Below are 16418 nucleotides of genomic sequence, written 5' to 3'. Positions count from 1 at the left end.
AATTGTGCCACCTAGTGGATATTATTAACCACGGTGTAGTATTTCATCCATCAGTATTTAAGTGGATTGTAAAACTAATCATCGAGCATTTTCACTGAAACAGTCGCTCTGTTGCTTTTAGCAGTAAGTAGTTTCACGGTAGGCCTGCAGAATTCGCAATGGGTTTTTTTTGCATTTCATTTTCGGTTGAGACAACTTCATATCCGACATATGGAAGTAAATACAAGGGGTTATTGCTCTCCTTACCACTTGGAAAACCCAGGCATGTCATGCAGGAAATATTTTCTACCCAGTAAACTTGCAGCCTGGTAGTGAAGGGGACAGGCCACTGAGAGATTGAACTTCTACTGGGGGAACCTCTGCATTGAATTAACAGATCCCGCCCCATTTGCGTGGTCTAGCCACAGTCACCAGGAAGTCTTCTGTGGTGCTGTTTAACGAAGCTTGTCTTGCGAGGCTGCAGGTAGTCGAAATACGGTCGTTAAAGAACACAGATGTCGACTGGTTTTATTATGCCCAGTTTGCACTATGTATTAAGATTCCAGGAGGTGTAGTGTTTGCCACAATTGATGCATTAAAACCTTACAACGTTAGCTGATGTAGCTTCTGTGTATTTCAACACTTCCAAAATGCACCACGCACTGAGGATTTTCCTGACACAAGGACATTGTTGGGATGACGTGAGTCGAAAGACTTATGCTGAACTATTCGAAAGGCTAGACACTAACAAGGATGGAAAAGTGGACGTTGCAGAGCTCAGAGCTGGACTTATTTCAATGGGTGTCACATTTCGAAAAGGGGCAGCCCAGGTAAGATTTGGCGTCTCAGTTAACAAGACTGTAATTGTGGAGGCTTCTATCCCGGAGGACAATGATACGTAGCGATACAAGAATTTGGTTATACAAATGTTTCAGAAAGAAGTAGGCCTACACTAGTTGTAGAGTATAGAAGTACTGATGCTGTTGCAATATATCTAGTTTGCCTTGAGGGGTGCACGGCAGTGCAGGTTTTCCTCAGGGAAAAGGTGGGGCAGATTACATTTCTTGCGAAATACACCAGGAACTAGCTACTCAGAGTTAATATGACAATTACATGCTTATGGTGGCGATCCAGCAATCAGCCCCTTCTGATTTGCATGTTTCCTTAAGCTTCAGTCCGCTGAGCTCTTTGGGCCACCGCACATGTTCTTTTCAGGGCTTATGAGCCTTCGTGCACATTTTATTTCCTTTCGAAGGCACCTAAGATCTTCCAGGTACCCATTTATATATGCTATGGCTTTACCTTCAGATACAAGAGTCCAATGAAAAAGACTTGCAAATAGACATATAATGCAGTGTCATCTGCCTTATGCTTACAAAATCAATGTCTCCTATTCAGGCATTTCTAGCACCTCAAACAGACTCATATTTCAGTTAGCTTGCATTTTGCATAAATTCAATATGTCACTGCATGCTGAAGCATGCAAAGGATAGATTATGTGTGGTTAATGTTGGTTGTTGTAAAATAGCTACCTTTTTAAATGTCTCTTATTTAACAGATAATAGTTGACTCTGGCGATAAGAATAAGGACGGAGGACTAGACTTCAACGAGTTCTCAAGATATCTCAAAGAGCATGAAAAGAAGCTATGCTTGACATTCAAAAGCCTTGACAGAAATAATGATGGTAGGCTACTACACATGTATTCTTACATTCGGTTTTATCAGCTTTGGTTAGCAGGGAACATATAATAAATGGTAGTGTTGACTGATTTACTGTAAGGTAAATGTACAATAAACGTGTATTTTCTCTTCTTTTTGTTATTTTACCAAACTGCATCATATTGACAACACTCAGGTCACACTCATCTAAATCAACCCAACTGTGTTTTGCAGTCGATTTGGGTGCAGAAGTGAACACCTCTGTCTTTCAGGTCGCCTTGATGCCTCAGAGATCCAGCAGTCCCTGGGCGAGTTAGGAACAGATATATCTAAAGAGGAAGCCCAGAAAATCCTCAAGAGGTTTGTTATCAGTGAACAGCCTTTCAGTGCCATTTCCTGTAAACTCCTATCAATGAACCAGTGAACTTGAGCAACACTAGTTTCTTCTCAAACGCAGACCTGAGGTCTCACATTGTACATAGGCAGTATGATAAGGCATTCATATATTTAAGCCAGCAATGATTAAGTTGAAACTGAAAGGGCATGACATGTTCTGTCCTGCAGTATTGACATAGATGGCACTATGACGGTAGACTGGAATGAGTGGAGGGAACACTTCCTTTTCAACCCTGCCACTAACCTGGAAGACATCATACGCTACTGGAAGCATTCCTTTGTAAGTGTGTCCCAGGGCAGGAGGTAATGTTTCTGCTCTCTCTCCGTTACAAAGTGTGTTGACCACAGATGATTACAATGCAGTTCCTCTACCATATTTTCCTTCCTCTTTCAGGGTACAGAAGTGCAGTTTTTTTAGAATTCAAACACATTTTGCACTGCAGTGAATATAGTATACTGGTATGCATAGTCTTTTTAATTTTCGTGGTATTTCTGAATGGAAAGTTTATTTTCATCAGGCTCATTCAGACAGCAAGACATGGCGTGGTATTTGAGTGCATTTGGCAATGGAGGTATATTTTTCATCATTATATTCAGTAATTTTATCAGCAACACAATCTCCTTTTCCCCCCCACGCCACTAGGTTTTGGATATAGGGGACAGCCTTGCAATCCCAGATGAGTTTACAGAAGAGGAAAAAAACACTGGCATCTGGTGGAAACAGCTGGTTGCTGGGGCAATGGCAGGGGCAATCTCGCGCACAGGGACTGCTCCTCTGGACAGGATGAAGGTCTTCATGCAGGTGTGGTGGTCAAGATTTGCCTCCTATGAAATTACAGGGCCCCATTCCGTGCTCCTGAAGTAACTTGCTAGCCGTTGTTTGTTTCCCATTTGCAGAGCCAGGACTGTGTACACCAAAGTTTTTTTTTTGGCTGGAAGTACTGCTAGAAGACCGTGAGGAGCAATTTGCTGAATTTGACAAAACGTGAATTAGATTAGAAGCACCTTTAAGGCCGAATCTCGATTCTTCTCCTTGCCCCTTTTGCTTAATCTTGTCTTAGTCTTAACCCTAGCACTTGCAAGTGTAAGGGCCAAGGGCTGAGATCTTTCCCCTATGAAATGAGACGCCACTAGGTTTCGGGTACGTCATGCGTGACTGTATGAGCTATGAAACTAGCGATTTAAAAAAAAAAGTCTAATGAAGAACATGGTTGCAAATATATATGTATACAACTGTGTAGAGCACGAAACAAGACTGTCGTCATTTTTAAATTAATTATAAGCCAAAAATACTTACATGTAGTGTATGTAGCATGATAGCTGGCAAGCTACCATATAAGCCAATGGAGTGGTGGTATACGCGCTAATTGTATCCTAAAACTACCGTTTGAAAGCTTCAGTAAAGACAATTCTATGCATCGCTCGTGTAGTACATTTCAGATCAAACCGAGTCATTATAAACATATAAAAAGTTGTGTAGATAGCTTTATTCATGTAAAATATTCCTCGCTTCAAGCAGCCATTTTTTTTTGAAAATTCCCGAACTGGTTTCGCTGTGTGCTCTGGGATAGCCCTTGGAGGAGCAAGGTAGCTCTCCGATCAGCTTAAAAACGAGGGCCATACACCACTTAAGCTTACCCCTTAATCTTGATCAAGTTGGGTATTGAGACACCACTAGCTCTCACATGAACGCGCAATTTCAAGGGGTAAGGGGAAGTATTGAGATTGGGCCTAAGACTGGCACGATCGAGGATAGTCTAAAATGGGTCAGGATAGTGTTGATAACTAACACTTTGTTAAAAAAAAGGCGATTGTATGTGATGTGTGGATGCAAATAGTCCTACCTGACAGGTTGTACCTGTAGGCTTGTGTGCTTTGCATGTGTTTACCCCTTGTAAATGTGTCCCAGGTACATTCTTCAAGATCAAACAAAATCAGCTTGGTTGGCGGCTTTAAACAAATGATTAAAGAGGGAGGAGTGACATCCCTTTGGAGGGGCAATGGAGTCAACGTCTTAAAAATAGCACCAGAGACAGCTATCAAGTTCACGGCATATGAACAGGTGAGGTTCGGTCAGATAGGAGTAGTTATCATCCAGACCGACATTCATCACACTAATAACCACTTCAGTAGTACCTGTATAGTTTGATCTAACATTCAGAGTTGAATATCCCTCTTCATCTTTGCCTATGATGAGTGCAAAACAGATCAAACAAGTTTTGCATTTTGGTACAATGACTACATAATGATTTTTGTAGTTAATAATTAACAGTTAAATCAGTGTTATTCATGTATATATATACACCATGGAATGCTAATGTAGATTAATGTTTGCCAATAGGATGTGGCCCAATGGCTTTACAATTATGGATAAGAATGTCTGCATTTTGGTGTGTAAATGGTTTCTCACAGGAAATGTAGTTTTACTGTATAGATACACAAGTGCATGGTCCTGGCAATGTCACACACTTTTCCAGTACACTAATTGCAATGTCTTTGCCTGCAGTATAAAAAGCTCCTGTCCTCGGACGGTGGGAAAGTTCAGACTTCGCAGAGGTTCATGGCCGGCTCCCTGGCTGGAGCGACAGCGCAGACCGCCATTTATCCCATGGAGGTGAGAGGGGCAGTTCACTGCACCGTTATTATGTGTAAAAATCTGAAATTCAGTGTACAGCCTGACCTAATGAAACAACTTGAAACAACATTGCATCTAATTCAAAGCGATAATTAGCCATTTTCCCATGAAAACACGTACTTTGTTCTGAAGTAAGGTAGTGACACATTCCTTACAAATCCATTACATATGAGGAGCAGGATTACCAGAGTTTTCCTGCCAGATTGGACCACTTTAGAAACACAGTTGCTGGGGTAAATTATTAGAATCAGAGCGAGTGACTGAGTTAGTTATGCGAATGTAGAACTCTGAGAAATCCCTGTGTGGAATTTAAGATCAGTGTTCAGTTCCTGTTATGTATGCCATTGACTGGCATGGGCAAAGTTAAGTTGAGGGTTTGGTTAACGGTTTACAGGTCACATACGGTTACACTGAGTTTTATAGTTATGCTGGTTATATTTAAACACAAAGACCATCAAAATTGATCTTAAAATAAAGTTTAACCCTATTAACCAAAAACTGTATAAAATGTTATAAATCTAATGTCAATATTATGCCTATAACATTAGCAATATTTTTTAGAGTTTTTTAGGGTTCATATATTTTGAATGCTTGAAGGGAGTAATATATTTTTGCTTTTGCAATGCCAAGCTTATGAAGACCAGGCTGACTCTGCGAAAGACAGGCCAATACTCAGGAGCGTTTGACTGTGCCAAGAAGATCCTACAAAAAGAGGGCATTAAGGCTTTTTACAAAGGCTACATTCCAAACCTTTTAGGAATCATTCCCTATGCAGGGATTGACCTTGCTGTTTATGAGGTACTGAAAGTTGTTGGCTGTTATTAGGGTCATTATTTTATCATGTTTACATTAATGAGCAGCATATGGTTGCAACGGTAATACTACAAATTAAGCTAAAAAGCAGGAAAGTCATAAAAGGAATTAAATATGTTGGTTATATCAAACTTCAGTTATCCCGTTCCAATGTGCGGTTTAGTTACATTATTACTTTTATTTAACATTTTTATCTGCATTCTATATTTAGCCTAAACTTTAAGTGTTTCTACATGATTCTCATTGTGGCAAATTAGATACTGAAATATTAAAAAGATATTACCCTGTTATAGATATTATCCTGTTATATCTGTTTCAGAGCTTGAAGAATGCCTGGTTATCACGGTATGCCAAGGACACGGCCAACCCTGGCATCCTGGTATTGCTGGGTTGTGGGACTATCTCAAGCACATGTGGGCAGCTTTCTAGCTATCCACTTGCATTAGTGCGGACACGGATGCAGGCACAAGGTTAGTGACACTGATTCTTCATGGGTGTCATGCAACACTTCTCACATCATTACATCTATAATGTTGTATAATTCAACGTCATAAATGTAAAGCAGTTCTACATTTCATTAAGTGGCTAAATATGTTTCCTCGCTTATGATAATATGTTTTTTGTATGCCCTTAAGAAGGTAGTAGCCAAAACGTCAGTATTAAGAGAATAAAATGTACATTTCGGAGTAATTAGAATGTGCATTTTCATACCATTGTCATACTTTCTTTTCATTTGTTTTCCCCTCCAGCATCTCTGGAAGGAGGTGAGCAGACATCTATGACAACGCTGGTGAAGAACATTCTGGCCAAAGAGGGTTTTTTTGGTCTCTACCGTGGCATCCTCCCCAATTTCATGAAAGTCATTCCTGCCGTCAGTATTAGTTATGTGGTTTACGAGTACACAAAGACAGGACTAGGAATATCAAAATGAGATAGGAGAGCCTGCCTGGTTTCAGGTTGATGATCCAACTGTATACTGAAACCGTTATGAATGCTGTATAGGTCATACAACCAAAAAAATGTTAGGAGAAACAAACATATGCACATTGAGACGTTTTTTTTTTTTTTTTAAATACCCAAAGTGGGTCTTATTTACCATAATAGCATTACTAAAGGCAAACATCTTAACCAGTTTTAATTTAATTTAAGATAGACTATGCCTTTTAAAATGTTTAATTGAAAATTGACATTATATACATTTTCCAAGTTGTATAGAACTGTTGTTTAGAACTTGTGTCTTGTATATGTTTACATGATGTTAGACGTCAGAGCACTGCTATTACTACCAAAAGCGTGTTTGAATGTCTGCTGTGTGAGGATTTCAGAACGAGTGAGCTTATCCTGTGTGTTCAGGAAAAGAAAGCATGTTTAAATCTTGTTGTAAATATGTATGACTTGTTACTGGAATATGTTATATGAATAAAACCCACTCCTCTGCCTTGTAAAAACATCTTTAATGTCAACTTGATTAGTGACAAACAACTGAGCAGGCTTGAATACTTGTTCATGGTAAGTAAATATTGTATTTGTGAATATGTTACTAAAGTTTACTATCTGATAATAATTACACTCTATAATGCTAGTTATCATTCCAGTCCAAACCAAGCCTGGTATTGTGTAGGTACTTCTAGGTCTTCTGCCCCTCGGATTTCATGACTTTAAGATCCTGCTGCTCGTTCACCTAGTCATACTCAAGGTGGCAGTGTCTGCCACAGTGGTTGGGAATGTGTTTTCAATAACAACCAAGTTTAATCATCCTAAAACTAGTACACTTTGGATCTAAGCTTCCTTGAGTCAACCTGTCTAGACGGAAAGACTTCAGTTTAAAATCAGTAGGCTGCATACAATGAAAAACCCTTTTACATGTTATTGTGGTCCCCGGGTTCGGCGTGGGCTGTATGTTGAACACTGAAGGAGACATTTATCTCTTTAGCAGAAACAAATTATCCATCAAGGAAGAATCTTACACATTTGGGAGCAGACGTCATGAAACTGAAGCTAGTGGGGGATTAATGTGGCGTCACACTGGATGGCACTTAGTGGGTATCCTGTAGTATGTCTTTCAGAATTACAGGCCAGGCCTTGGGGTATTTAGGACTAGAAGAACTAGGCTAGATTTTGCACCTTTTTGCATTACATCAGCTGTGAGAGAAGCTACCTAAACATGTGTAAAAGAGATTTTATTCATATGACAACCTCCCAATATATTCGTTTATAAATCTGAATTTAAATCTTTGGGTTACGGCTGTAACCTTGGTTCTGTGAAGGAAAGAAATGCTGCCAGACGGCTAGCCCAGAGGGCTGGAATATAATCCGCACATGCGCGATTTCTGAGGAAGTCTTATATCAAAACATTACTCATGTAGGTGTGCTGCGTCACTCTATATAAGCGTGAGCGCGGCACACAATCGTCCTCATAAATCCTGAACACGAAGTCCAGAGCGACGACAAAGTCTGGCAGCCTTTCTTTCCTTCACAGAACCAAGGTTACAGCCGTAACCCAACGTTCTGTTTCAGTCAAGAAAGGCTGCCAGACGGCTAGCCCAGAGGGCTGGAATACCGTATGTCACAACGTCGCGGAGGATGGACCACCCAGCAGAGTTCAATAATGACAGGACAATAAATGTCTTTTAGGCTTTTATTGAAAGCTGCACACAAGAGCATCCACCTGGAACTCTGTAGGATACTCAGTTAGAACTCAAACTGCATTCCCAAATGACAAGCGGGATGTCACATTTAGGGAGTAAAACCTGGCAAAGGCCGAAGGTGAAACCAGCAAGCTGCTTGGCAATCTCATGCAATGGAACTCCTTACACAAGAGCCTACGACGTAGCAAACGTTGTTGGTGCAGAGAATACTGACTGCTCATAAGCACACTTAATAGCGTCCACCAGCCAGTGTGACAATATCTTTTTGGAAATAGCTTTCCCTTGCTGACCTGCACCATAGCATACAAAGCTGATCTGTTACCCGGAAACTTAGTGTCTGATTGACGTAGCAGAGGAGGGCCCGCACTGGGCACAGACAATTCAATGCTTACTCCTCCTCCGACCCAAAGGGAAGGGGATGAAATGGGTCCAAGGCAATGACCTGGTTCAAGTTCTGGGCTGAGAGGATCTTGGGCACAGAGGCTGGGTTAGGGCGCAGCACAATCCCAGTCCAGTCCGGCTTGACATAGAAACAGTCTGCATGCACAGACAAGGCGTGGAGTTCTCCAATGCGCTTAGCAGACGTGAAAGCCAGTAGGAAAGCTACCTTCAGAGAGCCATTTTATATCTGCTAAAAGTTCAAATGAAGATTTTGTCAGTGCCTCGTGGACTACATTGAGTTGCCATGCGAGTACAGAGGAAAGCCATTTTGAGCCAGGAATGCTTCCCTTTGAGTGGCCAGACCAAAAGATTGAACAGAGATGGGTCTGGATGCCATAACTGCCCCCCTGCCTGGGATAGTAGATAGTATCGTCAGAAGGATTTCCCATGGCTCTCCTGACAGGAGGTTGAATCTCTGCAAACCATGGCGCTTGGTGGCGGCGTGGTGCTACCAGCAAAAAACGTCCAACTTCCCTCTCCTCGTCTTCTCCAGTATTGCTGGGATGAGAAAGGTTGGAGAGAAGGCATAAAGCAGGCACTGAGGCCACACGTGCGCCAGTGCATCCGACCCCAAGGAGCCTTGTTTCCGCATAAGGAGAACCACAGTGGGCAGTGGCTGATTCTTCAAGGCGAAAGATCTAGGCTTGCCTTTCCCAAATGAGCCTAATCAGGTGCACTGCGGCCGGATGCAGCCTCCATTTGCTCGGGTGCGGGCGGCCTCTTGACAACAGGTCCACCGCAGAGTTCAATGAGCCTGTAAGGTGTACCGCTCTGATGAAGGCGAGATGTTTGTCCACCCAAAGAAGGAGTGTCTGAGCCACACTGTGTAGCGCTGAGGATCCTAGATCCCCCGTGGTTTATGTAAGCTATTGCTGACATGTTGTCTGTCCGCACTAGTACATGTTTGTTCTTTAGTGCTGGCAAGGAATGGCAGAGAGAGCACCTTGATGTTATAAGAAGGGATTTGTTCCAATCTTTCACAGGGTGGAGTGCCCTGGGCAGGTACCATCTCTGTATGGGTCTCATAAGCAACAGGCCGAGGCTAACCCCCTGAGAGGCCGCAAGCATTAGGCCCAGAAGCCAGTGGCAATCGTGGAACAGACACTTATCTCCCTGATTGCCCCTTTTTCCAACAGTGTATCGATCTCTTTTTTAAGAGCCAGTTGCCGCTCTGGGTCTGGTTGGTGAGAGAAAGAATGCCCTTGAACATGGGCGAATGGCGCTTGAACTGCAGCCGGTAACCAACATTATTAAAGAAAGAACAAATGGAACAGGAGAACAATCTTCCCAAGCCACAATTTGGGCGGGGCTGAACCCACGTGTTTCCATGCACAAAGTCAGGAAGAGTGTGGTGTAGCCGCCGGAGGAGCATTGCGGGTGTTGTAGCCGCCACGCTGTCGGGGCTTGAAGAAGGTTCCAGGGCGACGGCTTACAGCTGCGGCGGAGTGTGCAGGATGATTCTGTACATGCTCCAGAGCATTGGGCCGGCTCTTTGAAAAAGGCACGAGTTGCCACTTCCATGAGCGCTCGCATGACCCCACCCAGGGCGTGGGCACTTTGCCGGCGGAGGTCTAGGCAACAGCTGCTCCCACTGAACAGGACTCCTTGGACTCCTTAGCTCTGCGGAGCATTTCAGCTGCTCCAGGCCCGAAGGTAAAGCCCGAGCCATCCACAATGAAGCAATGGAACGCCCGCTGGAGTGTGCCGCTCCTCTAGCAAGGTGAACCAGCACCTCTGAGACCTTCTTTAGCTCCTTCACCACCTCTTGTGCGGGGGCAGCAGAGAGGTCCTCTATGAGCTCCAGTTGATAGAGTGTCAGAACGGATGTAGTGTTCATAAGGCGTGCACCAAAGGCTGTATTGTAAAAAGTCCTCTTAAGCCATTTGTCAGTCGTGCGACACTGCTTATTTGGGCACGAAGGATCTTTCCCCACGAGGGCTGTAGGCGGGAGTACAAGAGCAGCTATTGAATCATCCATTGCTGTGTATGCACCGAATCCTACATCATCCGCCCCATTGACATGGCAAACTGTGCCCATTGCCTCATGGGTGGGGTGGCAGCTTCAGGGTGCTGCCACACAGATATCATTTCCCTGACAAAATCTGGTAGCACATGGAGAGAAGATGGTGCACTTGTGGCATCTCTTGCCCTGTTAAACCGAGATGGTGGGGCCTGCGTTGTAGCTGGCATCTCCACCTTTATACGCCTAGCAGCTCTGCACATTAGGCCAATAAACTCATCATCAGAGAGTGCAGCAGAAGCGTCAGAAGGCACAGAATGTGAGAATGAGTTTTGGTCAGAGCTCAGATCCGAAGGATGAGGGGATGTTGCAGCTTGGTTGCCAATATAATCGTCTTCAAGATTATCAGATGCAATCAGTGAAATACCTTCACAGTCATCAGTGGCCCCCCGAGGGGCAAGCCAGTGAGAAGAAGAGGCACCAGCAAAATGCTCGCCTGGGGCTGCTGGGTGTCCAGTCAGCTGCTGCATCATCCGCTGCTGATTCCCAGCCAGCAACGACACCTCTTTAGCCAACGAAGCCATTGTAGACTTTGGTCTCAAATGAAGCTGCCGGGGGTGAACGTTGTGAACCACCCTCAGAGGATGCCACAGATCCATTGCCACCAGCAACCTTGTTCACTCGACTTGAAAGGGTGCGAGTGGAGAATGAGGCACAGCTTGGACAGCTGGAAGGGTCTGCCCTTGAAGCAACAGCATGCTCCGGGCCGAGGCACACCACACAGAGGGTGTGGCTGTCCTTAATTGGCATTTTTCCATTGCAGTTTGTGCAATTATGAAAGCCAGGCATGGTAAAGAGAGGAGTAATACCACTAAATTACAATACACAATCAGTGCACTTATCTGCAATGAGCACAGATGCAGTGGTACCAGAAAAGGTACCAGCAATTCTGCCACAGTGGTACCAGAGATGATACCAATAATAACAGTGGTACCAGAGATGGTACCAATAATAACAACGGTGCCAGGGGTGGTACCAGCAGCCACAAGACACAGATATTGAGCCTGTAGCAGTCTATAAGAGATATAGCCAGAGAGATGTTCTCTAGCTACTCTCTACCCCCCTTAAGCAATTAGGGGAGTGACTCACTCAACAGAGTGAGAGTGCCCAATAAGATGCTTACCTGAGAGTCTGTGGTTCCAGAGGTGGTATCAGCAGCCACAAGGCACAGATATTGAGCCTGTAGCAGTCTATAAGAGATATAGCCAGAGAGATGTTCTCTAGCTACTCTCTACCCCCCTTAAGCAATTAGGGGAGTGACTCACTCAACAGAGTGAGAGTGCCCAATAAGATGCTTACCTGAGAGTCTGTGGTTCCAGAGGTGGTATCAGCAGCCACAAGGCACAGATATTGAGCCTGTAACAGCTTATGAGAGATATAGCCAGAGAGATGTTCTCTAGCTACTCTTTACCTCCCTTAAGAAATTAGGGGAGTGACTCACTCAACAGAGTGAGAGTCCCCCACAATAAGATGCTAGCCTCAGAGTCTGCACCCACACGCGACAGATATTGAGCCTGTAGCTACCAATGCGAGATAAGACGAAGAGATTTTCTCTATTCAGCAAAATGACTAAATAAAACAAAGATACTCTCAGTACAACTTTACAAATCTCGCCTATTATACACATATATAAACATATAAACGTGTACAGACTAGCAAGCTAATAGCAAGTAGGCTAGTATGTCAACTAAACAATTCTAGCACTCAAAGTCAAAGTCAAAGTGTGTTTATTATTGCATGTACCAAATTGCTTCAGCACAGCAAAATTCTTAGGACTTGGCAAGCATCATTCATCTACGCAGTAGACGTCATACATATAACATATACCAAAAAATAACATAAAACTCTATAACACTATGACAATAAAACATATAAAATGTAACATTAACATACAACAATTTAAAGAACAACATATAGCTCTGTAACACTATGACATTATAACAATATAACATATAACATTAACATTCAACAATTAAGAGTACAGTAGAAGGGCTAGCAGCAGTTTAAGTGTAAATTGAGGCATGAGGCAGGTAGTCCGTGTTCGGATGCTCCGGTAGCGTCTACCAGACGGCAGCAATGAAAATAGTCCATAGCCTGGGGGGCTGTTGTTCTTTAAAATCTTTTGTGCTTTCCTCAGGCATCTAGTGTTATAGATGCCTTGCACGGAGGGGAGATGGCTGCCGGTGATACGCTCCACTGTCTTCACCACCCTCTGCAGGTCCTTGCGGTCGGCAGCGGAGCACCATACCAGGCAGTGATGCAGCCTGAGAGGATGCTCTCAATGGTGCATCTGTAAAAGTTTGTTACTGTTTTAGAAGACATGCCAAACTTCTTGAGTCTCCTCAAGAAGTATAGCCGCTTCTGTGCAGTTTTGACTGCTGAGCCTGCCTGCATGGACCAGGTCATCCTTGATGTACACACCGAGGAATTTGAAGTGGGACACTCTCTCCACTTCAGCTCCCTCGATGTGTATGGGGTCCTGACCCCCCCTCTGCAGCTTCCTGAAATCCACGATCAGTGACTCACTCAATAGAGCGAGAGTCGCACACAATATAGGAAGAAAAGACTGTTTTCTTATTAGTAGCGACAGCTACCTTAAAAAACAGTAGAGCACAAGTTATCCTAGCTAGCGCGATAGCCTGGAAAGGGGTATATCTACCAGCTTTCAGACAACAGTCAGTAGGCACCTCGCGCTAACTGTCATAGAAATGTCTTACCTTATCGCGTGAGGGATTAAAGAGGACGATTGTGTGCCATTTTGTGGCCAATTCTAAGTATTATAAACTAATTCACAATCAGAAGACGGATTACAAATGCTGGTTTCAGTGCGGTTTAATTGCGCGTTCTTACAGCACAATTAGAGAAAGACAAGACCGGTAGAATTTCTGCAGAGCTGAGTCCGCGGGCTCATATTTAAAAACATGAACAGACACTCCCACCTTCCTCATGAGTGGTTGAACTCCTCACCCAATGAAATGACCTCATCTACTCTGACTCCATCCAATCAGAAGGCTGTCTAATGACCCTCCCCTTCTCACTCATCTTACACGGTTGCTGTGTGTGTGTGACTAAAAACCCCTTAAACTAATTAAATGAATTGTTATATTTCTTCTTACTTACTTACTTAATTGTTACAATCCATCAGCCGCGCTCAGGTTTATATAGAGTGACGCAGCACACCTACGTGAGTCATTTTGTTTCTGTCTTCCTCAGAAATCGCGCATGTGCGGATTATATTCCAGCCCTCTGGCAGCCTTTCTTGACTGAAACAGAAACTCTGATTAATTCGCAGTCAAAACATTTTATTCTCATTCATTCATATCCCACGTTAAAGCCTCCTTAATATAGCGAAACTCCAGTCAGATAAGGGAGTGTTTATAACGAAGCGAGATAGCTAAATAAATCGATAAGACAATATAAAAACACGGGTGAAATTAATTCAATACTTAAAGTTATATACAGCACTAACAGATAACATTAGCAAAGGAAATACTGATGAGAACTAGCGAAAATCTAATCAGAAAACGAGCTAAACACAAAAGGTGAAATTACTTCAGTACTTACTTTTTTTCATACAGCAGTGTATTAAAAGTGTAAATACATACTCACCATGTCGACAATTTGCCTGTAGATTCCCACGATTCCTTGAAGCTGCATCCGAATTGCTTCACTTTTTGATTTACCCACACAATCAGGTCCAGCGAGACGTCGCCTTACGTCGCCCTCCAGCATTTCTGTCGTGATTGGTCAATTGTTTCGAATTCATCACTGAGATTGGCCTAAATGTTTCGAAATTCGCGAACGGGAAGTCTTCCTCACCAAACTCACCCAGCTCACTGTGCTTGCCTCCATCTGTCAGTGGATCACAAACTTCCCGATAGACAGGAAGCAGCAGGTGAAGCTGGGTGAAACAACATCCAGCACCCGTTCAGTCAGCACTGGTGCACCTCAGGGATGCGTGCTCTCCCCACTGCTCTTCTCACTCTGACAAACGACTGCACCTCAGGAGACCCATCTGTTAAACTCCTAAAATTTGCAGACGACACATCAGTCATCGTGATGATGATGAGTCTGCATATAGGCGGGAGGTTGAACAGCTGGCCCTGTAGTGCGGTCGCAACTCGCAACAACCTAGGTCTGAACACGCTTAAAACCGTGGAGATGACAGTGGACTTTGGGAGGAGCCCCCCAGCACTGCCCCCCCTCACCATACTCAACAGTACTGTGTTGGCTGTAGAATCCTTGAAGTTTCTAGGATCCACTTTCTCCAGGAACCTGAAGTGGGAACCCAACATCAACACCATCATTAAGAAGGCCCAGCAGAGGAAGTACTTCCTGCGTCAGCTTAGGAAGTACAACCTGCCTCAAGAGCTGCTGCTGATCATGTTCTACACTGCAGTTATATCTGTTCTGTACACTTCAGAACAACTCATAGTAACATATATATTTATCCATGTAGCATATATTTTTTATCCCTGCACTTCTTGCAATCTCCACTTCTTCTTTGCACTATTGAAACAATTCACAGCTCCTGTATATACTTTCTCAAACTTTCATAGACCATTGCACTGTTTGTTTGTTTTTGTATTGTATTGTGTTTGTTTTTGTATTGTGTTGTGTTTGTTTTTGTAATGTGTTTGTTTTGTATTGTGTTGTAATGCATATTATGTGTAAGCACATTGAGAGTCAGTTCACCAGGTCAAATTCCTTGTTTGTTCAAACTTACTTGGCCAATAAAATCTGATTCTGATTCTGAAATCTGAAAACAGCTGGGTCGAGTGCAGTCTCCCCTGGAGGCAAGGGTACAATCCCACTTCTGACAGATAACCCTTTTTGACTAGTGACGTCTGCTAATGTGCTCATCTCACAGGTTATATGGGCCATTCTACCGAATTGATGCAAAGTCATGTCGGATATTTTGATTTTTTTTATGGTTTATTCCCAAAACTTTGTCCGTATGTATATTGTACCATATCTAAAGTACACATAACTAGTAAAAGAACAGTCAAGTTTCAGAATGTGTTGGAATGTTTTTCCTCTTCCAAAAATTGTCACTACCGAAACATCACATTTACTATAGTAAAAAAGTATTATTATTGAACTGTTCAGATTGTGTTTCCTTCCCTTCTCTGAAGAGTATTTTTACAAATATTTCTTGAAGGTTTTCACAATGAAATCCATAGAAATTAATTTTTTAACATTTTTTTTTTTACCAAAGTTCAATTTATCTGTTTCGGTAGTGACTGCACTGTTTCGGTAGTGACTGCACTGTTGGATGGATGTTCATTTCTCTCCCAAAATCATCCAAAAGGTGCTCTGGGCCGCCCTTTAGTCCACACAACACATTTATTAAAAAATGATGGGATTGAACTACTTACCATTTCATTTTGTCACTACCGAAATCATCTGGTCACTACCATATGTTTCGGTAGTGACTGTTTTGGTAGTGACAATTCTAGCTAACTTTAAGCATAAATAAAGAATTCTAGCAAGCACACGGCTTGCAAACACATCTTTGAAGAGGTGAACACACATACAAACATTAGATTTTCCATGAAACCCCAAAAGGTTTACTTAAATGAAGAAAACATGCGTTTCGGTAGTGACAATTCTTAAGGTTACACGTCGATTTTCAGACTTGGGAACACATTTATATAAAAACTATGGGATTTAGCTACTTACCATTCAACCATGAGGGACAGAGATGCAGTGTCACTGCATGGTCAAAAATGCAGAGTCGTGGCTAAAACACAGGCTCAGCCAATGGACTAAAACTCTTGTGTTTCGGTAGTGACATGAAAACTAGGAACATGATTTTTTGAGTAG

General features: G+C 42.9%; 1 protein-coding gene across 1 annotated transcript; it reads left to right on the top strand.

Moving 5' to 3' along the window:
• Nucleotides 1-742: 742 nt before the first annotated feature.
• On the top strand, nucleotides 743-6414 carry LOC308364553 (mitochondrial adenyl nucleotide antiporter SLC25A24-like; the record flags this gene model as incomplete). Its single annotated transcript, XM_080837715.1, has 10 exons — nucleotides 743-809; nucleotides 1538-1664; nucleotides 1912-1999; nucleotides 2204-2315; nucleotides 2679-2837; nucleotides 3945-4097; nucleotides 4542-4649; nucleotides 5301-5468; nucleotides 5803-5953; nucleotides 6233-6414. Exons 1-10 carry the CDS (start codon nucleotides 777-779, stop codon nucleotides 6412-6414), a joined length of 1281 nt encoding a protein of 426 aa, XP_080693841.1. The 5' UTR covers nucleotides 743-776.
• Between the last annotated feature and the right edge of the window lie 10004 nt (nucleotides 6415-16418).

This window comes from Sprattus sprattus (assembly GCF_963457725.1).
Source record: "Sprattus sprattus genome assembly, chromosome: 4".
In the NCBI taxonomy this organism is placed as follows: Eukaryota; Metazoa; Chordata; class Actinopteri; order Clupeiformes; family Clupeidae; genus Sprattus; species Sprattus sprattus.
Note: the sequence above shows the minus strand (reverse complement) of the source record. Positions and strands in the feature narration are given on the sequence as shown.